At 37.6% G+C, this 20,861-nt stretch overlaps 1 protein-coding gene across 1 annotated transcript; it reads left to right on the top strand.

Moving 5' to 3' along the window:
* Positions 1-3,486: 3,486 nt before the first annotated feature.
* On the top strand, positions 3,487-20,655 carry LOC139743428 (short-chain specific acyl-CoA dehydrogenase, mitochondrial-like). Its single transcript, XM_071653913.1, has 9 exons — positions 3,487-3,560; positions 6,877-7,025; positions 7,868-8,017; positions 9,464-9,575; positions 13,953-14,104; positions 16,795-16,965; positions 18,843-19,076; positions 19,502-19,558; positions 20,157-20,655. The coding sequence occupies exons 1-9, from the start codon at positions 3,500-3,502 to the stop codon at positions 20,316-20,318; spliced, it is 1,248 nt and encodes a 415-aa protein (XP_071510014.1). The 5' UTR covers positions 3,487-3,499; the 3' UTR covers positions 20,319-20,655.
* Positions 20,656-20,861: the final 206 nt, after the last annotated feature.

Here is a 20,861-nt window from a genome sequence, read left to right as displayed (position 1 = left end):
ACTGTGCCGAGTGTGACGCCACTATACACGAATTTATGTACACGGAGTTATCATAGTGTTAATGTTTCTTTAACTCGAGTCCATTGAGAAGTCATATTATTTTGATACGTTTGCCGTTGTTTTGGCGCTCTCTGTTGCACTTGCACAATCATGTTACACGCATATTTGTGCACAGTCGATGATAATAACGCTCCTGCAATGACTTGAAACCAGATGAAGTGATGCAACGAGAACACCATGGCACGGTCACGAGATAACACTGCACGTATAGGGGCCATTATGGATGTATAGAGGGTGTAAATGACTCCGCTTTATAAGGAGCCCAAGCATATACAGTTTTTTCGTTAGGAAATTGCATTCCGAATGAGAAGTTGGAAGTTATGAAGTTATCAGTGACTGGTTATCAATGGAAGCATCAACCCGCAGACTCGTAGAACCCACGTAGAAACAACCTACAAAAAGATACGTCTGTACTCATACACTTACACTAGTAATATATAGAAAGTTAGGCAGGACGTTTCTAAAATTTGCTCTGCAAGTTGATAACTCGAATCATTGGTAACGACAAATTATAACACCGTAATGCTGGATCTCACAATAATTGGACACACATAGGGTAGGCCTATTTGTATTGTATTTACACACACACACACACACTTTTTTTCTCCAAATTTATGTTTTATTTCAATTTCATTCGCTGCTGTACATTCCCCTTCAAATATTGTGTGCATAAACAAAATGAATGTACGAAACAGAATATCTCCCCTCAATTAAGGAGGGCACAATGAATCATTCTACTCGAATGTTCAAGTAGACAAATATACAGAATATTCATAAATAGATAAATATGTATATATATATATATATATATATATATATATATATATCATGTACAATATTCAAAATATACAATTAGCATAATATATCCCCTCAATAAGTGCACAAGAAACATATGAGTGAAATCTTCTACATCAATACCCAACTTCTCATCCCCTATAACACAATACCCATACAAAAATCTTTCTTTCTTTGTGTGTGTGTTTGTGTTTTTGTAGTATGTGTGTGTGTGCACACACAGACACACACACACACACACACACACACACACACACATACACACAAACGCACCCATACACACATCTATAGCAACACACAGATGCGTTTCATCGAAGTCATCTTGCGAGGTTAAAAAAAAAATGTTTCTTAGATTGATTATTGGAGTATGTGGCACCCTTCAAAAGAGTCATTATGCATCATCCGATACTTATTTTGCCTTCTATTCAATGTTCGTTTGACTGTAAATGATGTGTGTAATAACATTTCGACAAGACGAAAGCTTTGAAAATAAGATGCTGAGTTTAAATAATCGCTGACAGCATTTCGTGGAAGGTAGAAATTAACCTAAGTCTATTTTTTTCCTCTGAACAGATATAATGAACAATATAAACAAACCTATACCTTCAGATGTATAAGAAAGGGGATAGAACAATCATTTTCTACAACAGTTGAATGATAAATGCACTCCAGAATCTTATAACATTCCCTGTATACATTAAAAAATGATCAAAATCGGATAAGAAATAAGGAAGTTATGACATTCTGAAATGTCAAAAATTTTCTGAAAACACTTCTTGGCAACCATTGGCCACTGCACGGTTTTGAATATTCAAATCAGCAAGTTGATGATGTCCGATGCTCTCACAATTTCTTATTCAGTTCATAATTATGAAGAGTTTGTTCGCAAAAACCGATAAGTCCATTTTTGAAGATTTTGAAGTACGGTCTCTGTCATAAAGTACAAAATAATACCTTTTTAATGATATTATATTGGTCACTACATAATAATAAAGGTACATTTTTGAAGTTATGGTCAAAAGAAGCAAAATTTTCTTATTATTCTCTTTATTTTTCTTGACATTTAATCGTGAAGATCTCCATTTCGCAAATATGGACCTATCGGTTTTTGCGAACAAAATCTTTATATACAGTAATGGCGAAATTCTCATGTTTCAGCTACCTGAAATAATAAATCTTGCTTTAAAACCATCAAAAAACAAATAAGAATCATTGCTAACTTGATAGCAATTTTGATATTGACTTGTCCATATTTTGCCGTCGAAGATCCACGAGTATTTGAAATGGTTATCAATGATGAGTTAAAGTCGATGTCAAATAACATTTCTTTCACTTTCTTCTCAATATGAAAATAAATCATTTTATGTTGGTTGGTTCTAAGAGGTTGCTCAGTAAGTTTAATATTTAATATTTCCATTCAATACAGTAAATTGCAAAAGGTTACCCAATGCAAACACCTCGGACTTATCCTTGATAGCAGTTTAACACGGACACCCCAAAATATTTAAAAAAAAGTGGAAAAAGAAGGACATGCTTCCCAACTTGCGAAGCTTCAAATATCACAAAACATTGTGTTGACGGCCGTTTCGGTAGAGAAACTTTGTATAGATATGTAGGACCACCGAAGTCATACCATCGAGAAAACGATGGGAAATTCAGACCTTGACAATCATCTTTGAATTGCTCCATAACCTTGCCCGTGACTCACTGTCTTCCAGGATTCAGTTTAATTAGATCTTATTACAATCTCCGCCGCGAAAATACCACTGTTGTTCTCTCACTACCACCTGTTAAATTTGTAAAGAAAAAGTGCATTATACTCAGCTCAGGAGTGACAGAACAGAAAAGAAACTCAACCACACGGTTTACTCAAACTTCGCCATAACAAAAACACAAACAATGTTTGTACAAAAACAAACAAACAAGGAGTACGCTCGTACAAGCACCTCCGAAAATTAATTGAAATAATAGTGTTCACATACAATTAAGTTTTGTACTACTGCAAAAAAAAAAGAAAAAAAAGCGACTCGCTCCAAGTGTGTGGTATGTGAGCTGGGCTTTGTTGCCCTCCCCACCCCCCGCCCCCCCCCCCCCCCCCCCCAAAAAAAAATGAGATAAAATATCAGCCAGAATAGCAAATATAAGTCTCTGATTACTCAATTTTAATTGTCTGATGCCTGACGTATGTTTGATTTTCTGACTTACGTTTGATGGCATCTTTTTATGCAACAGATCCCTGGTGAGGATAAAGTTCTGGGGGCATTTCATGAAGCATTTTGTCCGTCAACTTTGTCAGACAAATTTGCTGTCAGCCAGTCAGATGCAAGGATTTCTGTAGCTTTTAACAGTTTGTCAAACGAAATATCTGACAAAAACGCGTTATGAAATGCCCCCCTCCCTCCCCCTCACTTTCCCTCCGGATAGTATACTAGCAGTAGACTGTAGATGGCGGAATACTATTTTTTTTCCCCTCTCTCTGATCGATTCCATATTTGGCTATATCGATGGTCTGTACTCGGTCTGCTGCAGCTGTGAATAATGCACCGCTAGCTAGCTAGGCATACTATACCGATACCGCACCGGCAAACACACACATACATACACACTAAAGAGTAGATCGATTCTCAATTACACAACTGCAAAGATGTCGACTGTTCTCTCTAACTTTGCGCGCAGAATTTTGCCACAAGTAAGGAGATCTGCAGGTAAGTGACAAATTTAATCGTAAATGTATTCAACATATTACTATTTCAGTCTATACTGAGTTATCAGTCGTTCTTCTTTTCGTCACATAATGATTCGAAAGTGCATGACAGCCATCGCTACAGGACAGCGCAGGATTCAGCGAGATGTGTGATTTCGAGGCGGGTAGCACGGGCGGATTATCTGATGGTTATCGGCTCTGGACGTGATGGAACACCACGGCCCACACGGAGAGGCATTAACCAGAGCGCGAGGGAGTCAATCTCCGTATACACTCTAAAATTGTTCTTTTTTCCTGTTTTTTGAGAATATTTACTAGAGCAGTATATTATAAGTGCCAGTATTCACAGACATTCTTAGAGTAGCATCACTGTGACCTTAGCGTAGTGAAATGGTACAGCAAGGTGGGATAGATTGTGACATTGTCATTGAACTGTCATTGACATCCATATAGGCCCAGCACAGTTTGTCACAGTGCTGGTAGGGTGGGGAAAAGAGAGGGCTGTAAATTGTAACGAATAATTCCAAGCGACACTAAGGAAGAATTAAAGGACAAGTTCACCTTCATAAACATAAGGATTGAGAAAATGCAACAATATTAGTAGAACACATCAGTGAAAGTTTGAGGAAAATTGGACAATCGATGCAAAAGTTATGAATTTTTTAAATTTTTGTGTTGGAACCGCTGGATGAGGAGACTACTACAGCTTGTGAGTCATATGCGTACAACAGTATAAAGAAAATGTAAAAGAAAATTCAACATATTTTCACTTTTTTCGCATAATAAAAGAGCACTTGACTTGCCTCTTTCTAAAGGCAGGGGGGATAATATTACCCATAACATTTGTCGGTAACGAGTCAGGGGAATGTGTACTTTTTTCAAAAGATGGAATTTTGTGAAATTCTCTTTATATTTTCCTTATATTGTTGTACGCATGTGACATCTAAGTTATTCACACACTGCAGTAGTCTTCTCATCCAGCAGGTACTGCACAAAAACTTCAAAAATTCATAACTTTTGAATGGATTGTCTGATTTTCCTCAAACTTTCAATGGTGTGTTCTACCAATATTGCTACATTCTCTCAATCCTTATGTTTATGAAGGTGAACTTGTCCTTTAAGGAGTAGATGCACAAGTGGAAAAGTATTTTCACTTAAAATGATGGTATGGTATAAAGACTTTCTTCTGACTGTTTGTACCCCCTCCCTCAAAAAAAAAAAAAAAAATGGGCTAACGTTAGGTCTGAAAAGCTCAAATATATACTTCCACGTACCCAATATTGCCTTTTATTATTTGTAGGGTACAAAAGTTGAGAAATCTGCTGGATCACATGTAAATGTTAACATGTATGATGTAGTCGCTAACATTTGAGCACTTTTTAGGCTGACCATATGTAGTGAATGATGTGATCTGATTCTTGCGCAACAGATCACACTGTACTGATCTGATGAGGTCAAGTGGGTCACACTTTCGGGGTTTACTTGTGCACTTCTGGTAAATGTGGAGGTACTGTGCAGCAGTTACGAACAGAGCAGAGCCTACATGCAGTGATCGCATCTATTTTATTTTTCCTTTTATCATAATTAAAACTTTGTCACTTCACGATGCATTTTCAGAGCTTACAGGCAGTTGATATTTCCTTTCCCAACACATAACACTTGCTTAGAATATCCACAAAACTATTGGAGCTTCAAGATAAAGATAGTCTTCCATGTTTCTCATGGACAATCAAATAGAGCTTGAGCTGTGCCCCCGGCACAGTGTTGTTGACTCATTTTTATGAGAATAGAAAAGCGCTGCTGCCGCCTTTGGAGTTTTTACAGTTTTATGCAATAGCAAGATTAGGGTTTGTGTTGGGTTCCAGAGTCTTCAGGTTATTAGGATGAGGTTTAGTGTGTTAGTGTGCTGGCACCTGCGACTCAGTAGATACCAATAAATTACCATTCAGTTTTTGCTATCTAGATCATTCCAGACACTAATGGCAGTCCTAACCCGCTAGCTCCATGGAATAGCACGCTGCTGCTGTTACACATTTAGATGTCCTGGGTTTGAGCCTGCAATATTTGATTTGTTTGTTTCTTTTCTTTTGATTTAATCATTTTTACATATATAGTGTGTACATGTACATTGATGTTTACTACATGTACTAACATTAAGAATAGACATCAGGTGAAGGATGGAGAGATGGAGAGCTGGAGACAGAAATATATAATGTTCTTAAATTTAATATCAACTATATCGATGTTTTATTATGTTTTCCCTGAAAACACCAATATTCTTCCTAAAAAACAATGTCTCTGTGTTTACTCAAACCCAATCCAAATAGTAACTTTTTTATATATATATATGTATATATATATATTTTTTTTTTTTTTTTTTTTTTTGAGTGGAGGTAGTCAAAAGGAAGTATTTCCAAATTTACAGCTGACCACCTGTGGTCACTTCAAATCAAGCATATGCAAGCAGAACATTTCATATTATTGATTGAGTGCAGATGTCTTTCAGCAGGATTTGACATTATGCAAAGGAAGTGTATATAAACTACTGTAGCAAAAATCTCTCTTTACATTCTATTATATTCAGGTTCAAATGCAATTTCACACTAGGCTCCTATTCTGAAATTCTGCTGGTTGTAGCCAGACTTTTATCAGACAATCCAGAACACACAAATTACTAGGCGCACTAGCCTCTTGCTGGGACTACAGACAGGTACATATTGTACATGTATATTTAAAGTGGTGGAAAATCCGTGGGAATAAACATGTTACTAAACTATGCACTTAATACACAGGTGAGCATGTAATCTTTGTGGTTACATACCTTTTTGCCTTTCAAATATTTTGCTGTTTACTACTAATTGTTCTCTTATTGCTCATTTCCACAATTGAAAAACTTACCAAATTTTTATGTGTTGTGTACAATAGTATAGATGTGGAGATATATTTCATTGGGATACTATTTCCACTCAAATTACATTTGTAACATACTTCTACAGATCACTTGATACATTGTAGTAACAAAACATTTGAAGACTTTACATAATCATCACTGTTATGTAAGTAACCGTTGAGAATAAGGATAGTCTTTGGTAAGCAAATGAAATAACTCAAATAGCTAAATAACAGTGGGAAAGGGGACTTTATCATTCAAACTTGCATTCTGTGTTCAAAGAAAATTATCTTCTAGCCATCTTATACCCCTGTATCAAAATTAAAGTTTTTGATACTACATGATTATGCAGATTTCCAAATGGAAAATTACTGAGCAAGGTTGTTGCCATCACAGTAATTCAGAGTTGGTTCGTAATGCCCTGCAGGTCTCCATCGAAAATGTTCATTGTCGACTCTTGCCACATTACCCGAGGAGCATGAGATGCTTCGAAAGACATGCCGAGACTTCGCAGACAAGGAGCTGGCTCCAAATGCAGCAGAGTGGGACAAGAACCACATATATCCAGCTGAGCAGGTAATGCCCCAATTACAAGCAAGATGGACAAAGGTTCATCAAAAAAGAGAAATAAGATAATGACTGAATATTCACTGTGTGTGCAGCTTAATGGGAGACTTTTGAGGTATTATTAAACCCTATCACCTCTTCAATTTTCAATATTTAGTTGCAATTCAAATATCATATGTGATGTAGAAATTCCATACCTCTCTCAAGTCAGGTTCAATTTAATGATAACTCCACCGTCTTTTCCATCTTAGTTTGACTATTCTTCTGAAAATGGTGTGCTACAGAAGTAAACTTTAATACAATATGATCACAGTCTAATAAGCCTGGTGTTAGTTGACTTCATTCTGTCATGGAGCTACAGGGACGCATTATAGAAATGTCACTGTGAATATATCAGCATGATTTTATAGTTGACTGGGAAAACAATCTGAGGAGTACTATAGAGCAGGCAGTAAGAGATTGCTGTGAGAAATGCAGCAGAGAAAGGTGGCAATTAATTTTTCCATTAATCCTGTAGTCCCACATGCATCTGTTCATGTACAGCATATGTTCAGATATAACCAGTATCAGCTATCAAAGGAAATTTGCTGGTCTTAACAACTTTGTGTGGCAAATTTTGTTTGTAGCTAACAGTTCTAGCAACACAAGGTTGCCATCATTTCAGATTTGATGATCCTTTTTAAAATTTGTTCTGTTTTGTTTTGTTTAGCAGTGTATTCTTGTAACAATGTTTTCAGGGTATGGGCCTACAGCCTCTTACAAGTATTGCTCTGGACATCTTTCTCATGGACTGATTGACAGCTTTTAAAGTGTTGAGTCCCCCATTGTGTTTGTCCCTCTTTGTCACTCAGGTGAAAGGACTAGGAGAGCTGGGGCTACTAGGTGTGTCTGTTCCAGAGAAGTACGGTGGCACAGGGCTGGACTACCTGGCCTACGCCATTGCCATGGAGGAGATCAGTAGGGGGTGTGCTAGCACGGGATGCATCATGTCAGTTAATAATGTGAGTGAGTAGCGCGCTACTCAAATGCATTGCAACATACAGTTGAACCTCTCGTATCCGGACAAGTCGGGACCGGGGCTCATCCGGATAAGGGATTTGGCCGGATACGGGAGGCTCAATGCTTTATACATGTACATACAATGTACATACACATGTACTGATGTATCCCATTGTAGTACCACATGTAGTAATGTGTACTTCAGTATACTGCAACCTTTTTATTGTTACATGTGGGGATGTTTGGGGATGTTAAAATGTCTGAAGGTAAGCAATTTGGAAGGAAATTTGATGTAATGTATGTTAATCATGTTGGAAGTAATATGTAATTCATGTGTGTTTGTATAGGAGTTCTCAAGGAGTTGGGAATCCCCCTTTCCTCCCGTAATTATTTAAAAAAAATCACGGCGAGATTGCGTCCGTATAATAGAGAGATCCGGATAAAGGGAGGCCGGATAAGAGAGGTTCAACTGTATTACTATTTACAGCACGTTACCCATCTGACTTTCCTCTAAAGAACTACCTAACATCCATGCGGATTGAATTCCACAGTAATGATTGTGGTGATGGTGGTCACCAATCCATATCTTATCCCCGTGAAAGTCTCAAATTCCTACAGGTTTTAGAACAATAGACAGGTTCTCAAAGGCAGTGGATCATTAAACAGCCGGAGATGAAAACAATTGTGCTCTATCTTCATCCCCGTAAATGAATTTCTATTCATTTTATACGTACCAAGATTTAAAGCAATAAAAGTCTGAGAGGTGCCAACTATTACCTTTTTTTTTTGGGGGGGGGCTGTATTTTGTACTTTTTTGGCCTAAAATACTGCAGGTTTTATGGCGAAAACTGTTTCCCTTATTGTCATACTACACATCCATTGCAGGGTAGGTACAAATACAATTTTTGACCAAAATATGACTTTTTAGTCCTCAGTATGCTACAATGCTGTTCACAAGGCTGGCATCCCTGCAGTCATGACAAAGGAAGAGAAATTGTTGAGTTGAGATCAGGGTACCATTTCATGAAAGTTGTCAGCACTGACAAGTTGTCAGTCTCTGACAAAAATAACAAACAGTGACCAGAGCATCTCAGCCAATCAAAACCAAGGATTTTGCTGAAATTGTCAGAGACCCACAACTTGTCAGCACTGACTAAATTGATGAAACACTCTCCAGAACTCCTTTGTTATGTAACCTTTGCCAGTAGTTAGATCCTTTCTTATAAGGGAGGAAAATAATGCATTCCAACAATAATTAATAGATGTCGACATCTGTCTACATTTCGATAATAGATCAGAGCATATCTGTGTTGCAACAATTATTTATTTTTTTTTTTTTGGGGGGGGGGGGGGTCAGTGAATATCAATGCCAAGTTTAGTAACTGTATGCGAAGAAATGTGGTTTATCTATTTGTGCATGTGTGTTTTGTTTTTGTTTTTTATTTCAGTCTTTGTACCTGGGTCCCCTCATGGACTTTGGAACAGAGAAACAGAAGGATGAATTTGTCAGACCTTTCCTGAATGGGGACAGAGTAGGATGCTTCGCTCTCAGTGAACCAGGTATACACATTGCCGAAGAATATATTTTTACAATGCTTTAATAGTACACTGTATGTTTTTTCTTCATCCCCCCCCCCCAAAAAAAAAAGAATTAATAATCTGAATTACATGAAAATTTGTGTTTGATATGAAATTAAAGGTGGGCGTGTTATTAGGTGATCCGAGTATCCTCTCGGATCACCTTCTGTATCTGTACGGATTCTTTGTTCTTCTTCTTCTTCTTCTTCTTTCTTTATTTCTGGACAAAAGTTGTGTATCTACGTACTCAGAAAGTACCCAGAGTATCAACTTAAAACTCATACCATATATGTATCATGTCCCAAAGACGAAAAATTTTATAAAATCATACTGATCAGTCGACCGTGACGTCACTATGACGTCATTATATGAAAACACATTTTCATCCATATCTCATTAACGGAATAGAATTCTTCAATGAAATTTACGTCACATATATTTTAAGTCAAGCGAATTCTACTCATAGTGTCAAAATTCATATTTATCTTAGAACGCGCGCGTACGCGCGCGTTGAAATATTTGTATGCTCCAATCGAGCTCAAAATTTTTTTGCACACGTTTCAGACCATTTGGAGCATTTTTTGAAAAATTGAAAAAATTGGACGGACGCGTACGCGCGCGCACATATACGCACGCACAGCTCATATGCAATAGAAATTGCCCGTTTTTTTACACTTATCGGATGCCTGAAATGTCAACGAATATTTCTACCAAGTTTCAAGTCAATCCGACTCAATATGACGTCATACGGGCCCGTCAAAGTTGAAATTCCGCGCGCGCGTCAATGGCGAAATACAGTGCAACAATGCCAAAAAACCGCCAATTTTAAATCCGATATTACTCGTCAGGATGGACGGTGACCCTCCATTTTCTTTTTATATTCTGAAAGCTGATGAGTTGTACATATCATTTCATGGGTTGGCGATGCTGAAAAAATGATGAAAAGATATCAAATTTCTTAATAAAGTAAAAAAAGTAAATTTTCAAAATGACGTCATCAAATTTCAAGTTCATTCGAGCGTATGTCACTAGTCCTTTGTCAATTTTCACCCAGATTTCAGTATGATGTAGCTTATTTAATGTTCTTTCAAACATAAAATTACAATATTTTGATTGGATAACGGTATCACCTCGTAAAAATGGATTAAAAGTAATCTTGTCAAATTTGACCAGTTTACGTGTTATCTCTATGGGAGTGCAGTTTTTCTGGAAATGAAAATTGACATGACTATCTTTATCGAGCACTAGCTCACTTAAGCTTCGGTAAATTTCTCCCAGATTTTAATATGTTGTAGCTGAGACTTTAGGCTACCGTAAGTGTGCCCTTTGTTTTTTCATACGATGTCGGAATCACGTCAAAAAATTGGGTTGAAATTCAGGCTTATCTTCGATGTATTGAGATATTTCTTTCTTTCTGCAACTTTCTTTGCAATAACTCAAGAAAAACGGCCTCTATCACTTCCATATTTTGCACATGTTTAGTTCATGTCACGTACATTATTTCATAAAATAACAACTACTTGATCGGACACCATCTTGGGTATGTAAAGTAGGGTCAAAGGTCATAAGTGTTTCACCCTGTATCTTAGTGAATACATGTCCTTTCTTTCCCATATTTTGCACACGCAAAGACCATGTTACAAGAATTATTTCACAAAATAACCACTTTTTACTCAGATGCCATCTTGTCGTTGCAAATTGAGGTCAAAGGTCATATGTACTTCTTTTTGTATCTTCGTTATGACGTGTTATCTCTATGGGAGGGAATTTTCTTTAATGTGAAAATTGACATGATTGTCTTTATCGAGCACTAGCTCACTTACCCTTCGGTAAATTTCTCCCAGATTTTGATATGTTGTAGCTGAGACTTTACGCTACCGTAAGTGTGCCCTTCATTTTTTCATACAATGTCGGGATCACGTCAAAAATTTTGGTTGAATTTCAGGCTTATCTTCGATGTATTGAGATATTTCTTTCTTTCTGCAACTTTCTTTGCAATAACTCAAAAAAAAAACGCCCTATCACCCCCATATTCTGCACATGTTTAGTTCATGTCACGTACATTACTTCATAAAATAACAACTACTTGATCGGACACCATCTTGGGTATGTAAATTAGGGTCAAAGGTCATAAGTGTTTCATCCTGTATTTTAGTGAATACATGTCCTATCTTTCCCATATTTTGCAAACACAAAGACCATGTTATAAGGATCATTTCACAAAATAACCACTTTTTACTCAGATGCCATCTTGTCTGTCCAAATTGAGGTCAAAGGTCATATGTTCTTCTTCGTTATGACGTGTTATCTCTATGGGAGGGAATTTTTTTAAATGTGAAAATTGACTTGATTGTCTTTATCGAGCACTAGCTCACTTACCCTTCGGTGAATTTCTCCCAGATTTTGATATGTTGTAGCTGAGACTTTACGCTACCGTTAATGTGCCCTTCGTTTTTTCATACGATGTCGGGATCCCGTCAAAAATTTTGGTTGAAATTCAGGCTTATCTTCGATGTATTGAGATATTTCTTTCTTTCTGCAACTTTCTTTGCAATAACTCAAGAAAAACACGCCCTATCACTTCTATATTTCGCACATGTTTAGTTCATGTCACGTACATTATTTCATAAAATAACAACTACTTGATCGGACACCATCTTGGGTATGCAAATTAGGGTCAAAGGTCATAAGTGTTTCATCCTGTATCTTAGTGAATACATGTCCTATCTTTCCCATATTTTGCAAACACAAAGACCATGTTACAAGGATCATTTCACAAAATAACCACTTTTTACTCAGATGCCATCTTGTCTGTCCAAATTGAGGTCAAAGGTCATATGTGCTTCTTCGTTATGACGTGCTATCTCTATGGGAGGGAATTTTTTTTAATGTGAACATTGACATGATTGTCTTCATCGAGCACTAGCTCACTTACCCTTCGGTGAATTTGTCCCAGATTTTAATATGTTGTAGCTGAGACTTTGCGCTATCGTTAAATTTGATTTTGTTTTTTCATACGATGTCGGGATCACGATAAAAAACTTGGTTGAAATTAAAGCTTATCTTCTATGTATTGAGATATTTCTTTCTTTCTGCAACTTTCTTTGCAATAACTCAAGAAAAACACGCCCTATCACCCCCATATTCTGCACATGTTTAGTTCATGTCACGTACATTACTTCATAAAATAACAACTACTTGATCGGACACCATCTTGGGTATGTAAATTAGGGTCAAAGGTCATAAATGTTTCATCTTGTATCTTGGCGAATACCTGTCCTATCTTTCCCATATTTTGCACACGTATAGACGATGTCGCAAGAATCATTTCACAAAGTAACTACTTTTTCCTCAGATGCCATCTTGCGAGTGTAAAGGTGGGTCAAAGGTCATATGTATTTGTTGTATCTTCGTTATCTAGTGTATACGGAATTTGGTACCAAAGATGGCAGATATGACTCCCTTTTCTAAACGAGAATTCAAACATCACACGGCCAACGTTTTTAACAACAGACGAAACCTGTATGGTCATGCCTATTGCGATCAGGACTGGAATCATTGATGAAAAAAAAAAAATCGGATCACCTTAATTTGTCAGTAATGACAAATTACAATCTCTAGTTCTTATTGGTTTTCTGTTCAGATTTGATTTAACATGATTGATATGTACAATTATTCTCTTCTTTAAAAAAGAAAAAATGCACATAGTGATACAATCATTGTTGAGATTGTTATCCCTTGATATGTTATGTCACCCTTTAAATTGTAGTTGTGTTGCCCAAGAAAATATGTGATGCAAATAAATTTGTTAACCAGTTATGTGAAAGAATGTATACTCTTGATTGCTCAAGTACAAGTAAAAAACAAGTCAATCGGCTTCCCAAACAAGCCTTTGCAGTCACCATTGCATGCAGGCTTCAATGCCAAGTTTTAGCTTCGAGTTAATTCCCTTTGTACTCAGCTCTTTGAAATTCAGTTGTATCTACTCTCTCTTCAGTTTTATACATGTGGTGTGATTTGTTGCGCTGAACAATATTGACTTTTTTATGTTCAAAGTATTTGATAACTGGTGATTATGTAGTTTGAGAATTTGTGCTAAAAAGCAGTGTCATGACCATTTGAATTACAATACCAAGGTAATTCAATGATGTTTTACCCTCAATGACTGAGTTTATAAATGTAAAATCTCAGAGCTTAAGTCTGCATGTGTCTTGCAGATTTCATTCATGAGAATTGGGAAAGTGAAAGTTGTCTTTTAACAGACTACACCTTGTCTGCTCATCTGTATAATGTTTGCAAAGCAGTCTACATGACAGAGAAAAACTGGACCAAGTGAATTTCTTCATTGTGTTTACATAGACAATGGCAGTGATGCTGGAGCTGCATCAACCACAGCACGTCTGGACGGTGACCACTGGGTGCTGAACGGGGCAAAAATGTGGATCACCAATGGATACGAAGCTGAGGCTACAGTGGTCTTTGCCAGGACAGACAAAGCTATGAAGCACAAGGTATGCCCGACAGAAGATATTTCAAATCCTCTTGATCTATGTGTGGGACTACAGAGTGGAAGAGGCAAGGTGTTACTGACATGACTGATGATTTTAACCACATTTTATTCAGTAGATAGATAGATAGTGGTGAGACAGCACAAGTGAGGGGAGTATGTAGGGCAGCAGGTCCTCTGCTGTTAAATTGAATTTACAAAAATTATTGCGCGAAACATCGAGGGGAGGGGGGAACGACAGATTCCCCCCTCCCCCAGCCTGATTAGGGTTAAAGATGAGAACAATGCTCACTATTATGAGTCCTTGCCTCCAACCATAGGTAAAGGCTCTCTCCCCCAACACTCCCTTTTCCTCAGTCTTGGTGATGTGATGATGAGAGGCCAAAAGCTTTGACAGTTTTAGGGACTTGCAGAGTACGGGAATCCAGCCAACTGCAACATAGACGGAGTAGCCATCACTTTCTAGCTCTTCCAGTATCTGTCTTATTTTATTTCGAGGTGGCAGTGTGCACCAAATTTACATGTGCTGACTTTTAGCTCAAATATTGCCTTCAAAAAAAGAAGAAATTTTTGTATAGTCCTTTTCCCGTGTTGAGTGCGTTGTCTAGTCGTATACAGTTGAGAAATCATCTTTTGCTCGAGTTCAGCTATTGCTCATGTGGTATGTACATTAAATTATTTTTATTAATGATTATGACAGGACCACAATGGGACATTTTTGGTTGGTCAAGTTGTGTTTTGGTTAGGGAAAGACTGAAAAAAATGATGATGTAAAGTTTTTATACTTTTATCTCATCTTTTCTTATCTCAGAGATAGTGATATCAGAAGCCATGTGAGTTTACCTACTGAGCTATTTATCTTTTGCTGGACATTGCTTTTTGTCATGACATCAGCAAACATGTTATGTAACACCCCGTCTGGGCAAAGTGGACCAAATGCGCAGTGAGAAGTTCAGTGATAGCACCGCCAGCCGACTCAAGTTACACAATTTAATAGTGGCTATCAGAAACAATTCGGGGCCTGTTTTGTGAAGAATTGCATTTACGTTTCATCAATTTCGTTTACTGAAATACACTCGACACTCATTGTTTGTTTTTCATGCCTGCATGCATCGAACTATGATTACTGAAGCGTACAATAGTTGTGCGCCTCCTTATTAATTCAGGCTTAGGTCACTCCATGGCAATTTCTTGTGACCTGGAAAAGTCTGCATGCGTATTGCACGTCATATGGCATGATGTTGCTAAACTTCATTTCTCTTTAACCATCGTATAAGAAATTCACAACTTGATGTATTGATATTCAAGAAAGAAACTTGATTAAAATCCAGTCATGTGTTAAAGGGAAAAAAAAAAGAAAATAAATGTGCAAGTCACTTTGGAATTTTCTCAAATTCCATGGACACATGCCGAGCTACACACATTGAAATACAAATCTTTCCTTTTAACTGGCTATGTATTTCTTTTTAGGGAAACACAATGTCCAAAAAGTGTGAGATGTGTACACTCAACCAATGTCACTTAAAATTTGATAGGACCCTGCATTGTAAATTTGTGTATCCTGCTCCACCTGAAATAAACATGAAGTAATATCTATCTTGATACTTGTTTCATTAGGGCACCCTATTGGATGTTTTAGAGCACGTTCCCTGAAGCATTTGTTATATTCGCAAGTTACATTAGTCACAGTTACCATAGCAACAGCTTGGCACAAGCTAGTCATTGTTTGATAAAAGTTGTTGATGATCGCAATGGCACATGCTATTTTTGGAACATACAAACAGTGATGTCCATCTAATCGTAACATGGCAGATTCATGTATAAGGCTTGTGATCATCGTAAGCTACAGTGAGTGAGCTCGTCTTGACCAAAATTAATACACTGTCAAATGACTGATCATTAAACAATCTGCTAACATATCGTGTGTGATTATTTGAAATAATTGCAATTATCTTTATTGCCACATTCAGTCTTGATTTAGGCAAATGGTGGCACAGCATACCATGCTACAGTGTACCGAGTGGGCTTTGGAGGAGGGTAATCGCATTGTAAGATATGCTCTGGCATGTTCGAAAACTGGAGACTGAATGCTCCCTATGGCACAGACCTCAGAAATCTACTCTTTAACTGGAATGTAAATACCATGGTAGTTCAATCTGATTTGGTGGGGGTATGACAAAGAGCTTAGAATGAGGAGGTACTCGAGTTTGAAGTATGTATACGCCGTGTACAATTGCTTTGTGAGTGCACGGGGAGCTCAGGGTGGCATGAGGTGGTAGGCTCACCCCTCGTGCTAACAAGCTAGCATACCAGCAATTGAGAAGCCAAATCAAGAAGTGCATACTTGTGTAAAAGTTCAAAAGTTCAAATGCGCACTGTAAGAATGTTACTTGAGCGCACGAAGTCCGCCATTACTAAGTGGATAATGGCAGCCTCCATGAAATCTTAGACGCCATTGTACAGCTCGCCCTCTAGTGGTGGGGAGGAGGAAAATCTCTTTTGGGTATGATTATCAGTGAGTCAATTACTTCAAAGTTAATTAGTGGGTTGGAAAGTGATATTTAGGTGCTCACATTGTGCCTGTTCTGTAACATGCACTTTTTGCCAGGACTAACATAATGTGATGGTTGCATTCTTTAAGCTAGATTTTTCTTTTCTTCTTCTTCTGCTCCGTGGACTTGACTCCCATTGCAGGGCATCAGTGCTTTCATCGTCCCCAAGCCATACGACGGCCTCTCACTCGGCAAGAAGGAGGACAAGCTGGGTATCAAGGCAACATCCACATGTCAGCTCATCTTTGAAGACTGCCGCATCCCGAAGGAGAACATCCTTGGTCAGGAAGGGATGGGGTTCAAGATCGCTATGGTATGCCTGATTCTACAATTGTATTTGTTTTATTTGTTATTCATTGATTTTGTTGAGTAAATTAGTACAGTAGATTGATATATTCTTGGGATTTGATATTCACTTAATATTTATTATTTGAATTATCTAGGAGAGTGCAGCAAAATAGCTTTTAAGGAGCTTTTGCAGCGCAGCGGAACACATAATGTACATGTATACTTATAGTTTTTGTGCTCAGCAAACAATTCATTATTATTACTATTCTTGTGCTAGCTTTGCTATTGTTGTACCTTGTCTGTGTTTTGTTATTGTTACTAAGTTAGTGTTGCATTAAGAACATCACAATGTGATGAAACTCATCTTAATAAGGGTTATGTACTAGATGATACAGAACATGTTGCATGCACATTGAGACTGTCCGATGATTGTCTGTAAAGTAATTTATATATTTATTAATTTATTCAGTTTTCTTTACCCAGGGTAGCCCCATCAGTGGTTTACACACTGTTATCCTAGGGGGCCCTGCAACAGAATGACAAAATATAACAGTTCAACAAACACAAAATAACAAATCAAGGACATTCCTTTTTACATCATAACATCAACACAATATCAATACTCTTTATAAATAAAAAAAAAAGCAAAATTAATCCTTGACGATAATAATACACAGACTCATATTATTTGAGAAAAAAATAATACCTTAAAGGGTGTGTACAGTTCTGGTCGAGTTGAAGATTTAGCTTTTAACGTTTTGTGAGATATTCAGAAACCACTCTATGAGATGTCAAAGAGCATGCAATTCTAAGTGGTATCAAAAGTTTATTCGATGAAAATCGGTTTTGAAATGGCTGAGATATCCAAAAACAAGGTGAAACAAAGAGATACTAATAAAGTTGGGGCATGTCGCCTTTTATTATTAGCACTTTTTTGGATATCTCAGCCATTTGAAAACCAATTTTCATCAAATAAACACTGAATCCTTCTTAAAACTTCATGCTCTTTCATATTTCATAAGAGGCTTTTCATTATCTCACTTAGGAATGTTCAAAACATGAATCCCTACCTCAACCAGTACTGTACAGTCCCTTTAACATTAAACAGGAATATAAAAAATACCCGAATTCTACCCCAAGTGAGATATGTATGCTCTTAGGAACGCTTGAAGAGAGGTGGCGTTTCGGACTTCAGCGGGGAGCTGATTCCAAATACATGATGCATAGTGTGAAAACGATTTTTTTCCTGCTTGAGTTTTAGCTGTCTTTTATGAAGGTAGAACCTTAGACTTACCAATGTCCCTGACAACATATTCATTTAGGGTTCAAAATCAGCTGCTCTGCTTCTCCTTTCCCAGGAATGGTCTTACGGCATGCCAATATCAAGACATACAACAGTTTAGCTACTTTTTTGAAAAGTCTAAATGGAGGAGTTTAATTGACACAATCACTTTGCCCTTTAGCATGTTGCATGCTAAAGGGCCAGAATTCACTCATACCAGCAAGAAGGCCAATCTATATGAAGAGTTTGATCGCAAAACAACTTGATTTGCATTCTTTTGAAGTTGAGATCTCAATACGATTAAGCTGAAAAAAAAATGATAAGGAAATATGGAATATTTATCATCGTAGTTATGTTATAAGTGAGGTATCACTGGAAAGGTTTTATTTTGCTATATCTGATGATGAATTTTCTTTTAAATGGTTAGAAATGGCATACAGCCCATTCTGTGATTAAATCATCATATGGAGATATACGTGTACCTTTAAGTGTTTCCATAAATGTGATGTCAGCATGGCAACAAGTGGTAGCAGCATTATACAAACTGCTTTTTGTAGCCACGTACATGTTGTTAACGTATTTCAAATTTTGGGATGATACTCACCTCTTTCCCTGTGCAGACCACACTGGACGCAGGCAGGATTGGTATAGCGGGGCAGGGCTTGGGAATCGCCCAGGCAGCCGTCGACTGTGCTGTGGACTACGCCACGAAGCGGACTGCCTTCGAGCAGCCGATCTCACGGTTCCAGATCATCCAGACCAAGCTGGCCGACATGGAGGTGCGGGTAGAGAGTGCGCGGCTGCTGACGTGGAAGGCAGCCATGTTGAAGGACGCTGGATTGCCCTATACAAAGGTTAGTCTTGGCTCAAGACTGCACCACCATTCTTGTTCATGATTATTCTAAATTTCACCTGTGTGTCTATGGAGTTTCACCAGAATACTTGTGCATCACATGATTATGATTATATAGAGTGTCACTTGAAAACATCAGGAGAATCCACATATACCATACTTTAAGAGGTACTATACTCTGTGATGATGGAATTATAGAATATGGTGTGTATATTTTGTTCAGTTTGAGTGATGTTGTGTTTGTTACTAGCTGATTTTGCTGTGTTTGGTTGCATATTTCATTCTTTGTAGTGATGGTTAGGTTTTAGGAATGTGTCAGCTGAAAAGCTTATGATGTAGCAAGTCTTTTTGATTCCTTTGAAATTATCTATGTGTATATTCTCTTCCATTGAGCTCTATTTCACTCTCTTTTTAAACACATTTAAGGAAGCAGCCATGGCAAAACTAGCAGCATCAGAGGCAGCGACTTACTGTGCCCATCAGGTAAGCATATAAATGAAGATGCAGTCTGTATGCAATGGATCCTGGCATGTTAAGGAAAAAGATATGATCAAGGTTTCTGGTTGTCAGGGTAATCCACTGTGACTGAGATAGGCACAGCATGAATGAGCACAGTTTAACCTGGCTATAACGAGTCAGACATAGCGAGATATTGTAAAACCAGAAATACTTGCAACATGAAGCTTTTGCAAATTCAAGCTGACCTCCTTTTTCACGGCGTGAAATTATCAAGGATTGCCACTGTTATTCAATGCATATCGTGTAGACAAGAACTTTCACTTGCAGTTTGATTTTGCAAGTCTTGGCTCCTTGTGATATTTTTCGAAAAGTTCATACACATGAACATTTCTGGTTTGTATGCTACCTGATGAAACAAGGTTATTTTGCAGGTCCCATTACTTTAATATTCTTTTGTTTTATTCCCTGATATAACAAAATACCCAATATAACGGGGAAATGTCAAAGTTCCCATTCAAGTTTTTGAATGGAGGTTTCCCTGTAAGTTGATGAAACTTTTTATGTCCCATGACTGTAAATTGAAGGAAAAAAAATAACAAAAAATCCTCTTGGTGTCACCCAGGCTATCCAGGTACTGGGAGGAATGGGCTTTGTGACTGACATGCCAGCTGAGAGGCACTACAGGGACGCCAGGATCACCGAGATCTATGAAGGAACCAGTGAAATCCAGAAACTCGTCATCGCGGGTCAGATGCTGAAGAAGCACGCGGAGATGATGAGCTAGTAGGTCGCACAACGACTATGCACATTTACCAGAATTATCCAAGATGGCACTTTTGATTGTACATATAGCTGTGCATATGTGTATAAAGAAAAAAGGATTATATAAGAGTACAGCAGTTGGCCAGTAACATGAGGTAGAAGTCTTCTTGATGCTAACAAGTTACAGGTTTGATATGTGGTCGTGGTAAATGAGATGAAGATGCCACCATGATGTATTAAAGAGCCTGACTTGAGGAGGCTCAAGAATCACCAATTTTATGCATAATTTAAGTTGACCTTTGACCTTTTCACTTATTCCAAATTTCATAATGTCATTCCAGTGATAGGCAGAAAAGATATGGACCCATTGTGCAGCTTTCTCTGGCTAATGTTATTAACCGTTCTGTGAGATTGAAAACTGAACAAAACCCAAGTGAAAAGGCTTCATCAAATTGCAGCTAATCACATTTTCATTTTAATTTGTGATGAGATGCTGGTTGTCAAAATACCCAGTATCAGCATCATTTTCGTGATGACAATTATTGTTTGAGTGACGTCTCATCTG

This window comes from Diadema antillarum, unplaced genomic scaffold, assembly GCF_040938485.1.
Source record: "Diadema antillarum isolate AM-2024a unplaced genomic scaffold, OU_Dant_1.0 seq00001079_RagTag, whole genome shotgun sequence".
Classification (NCBI taxonomy): domain Eukaryota; kingdom Metazoa; phylum Echinodermata; class Echinoidea; order Diadematoida; family Diadematidae; genus Diadema; species Diadema antillarum.
Note: the sequence above shows the minus strand (reverse complement) of the source record. Positions and strands in the feature narration are given on the sequence as shown.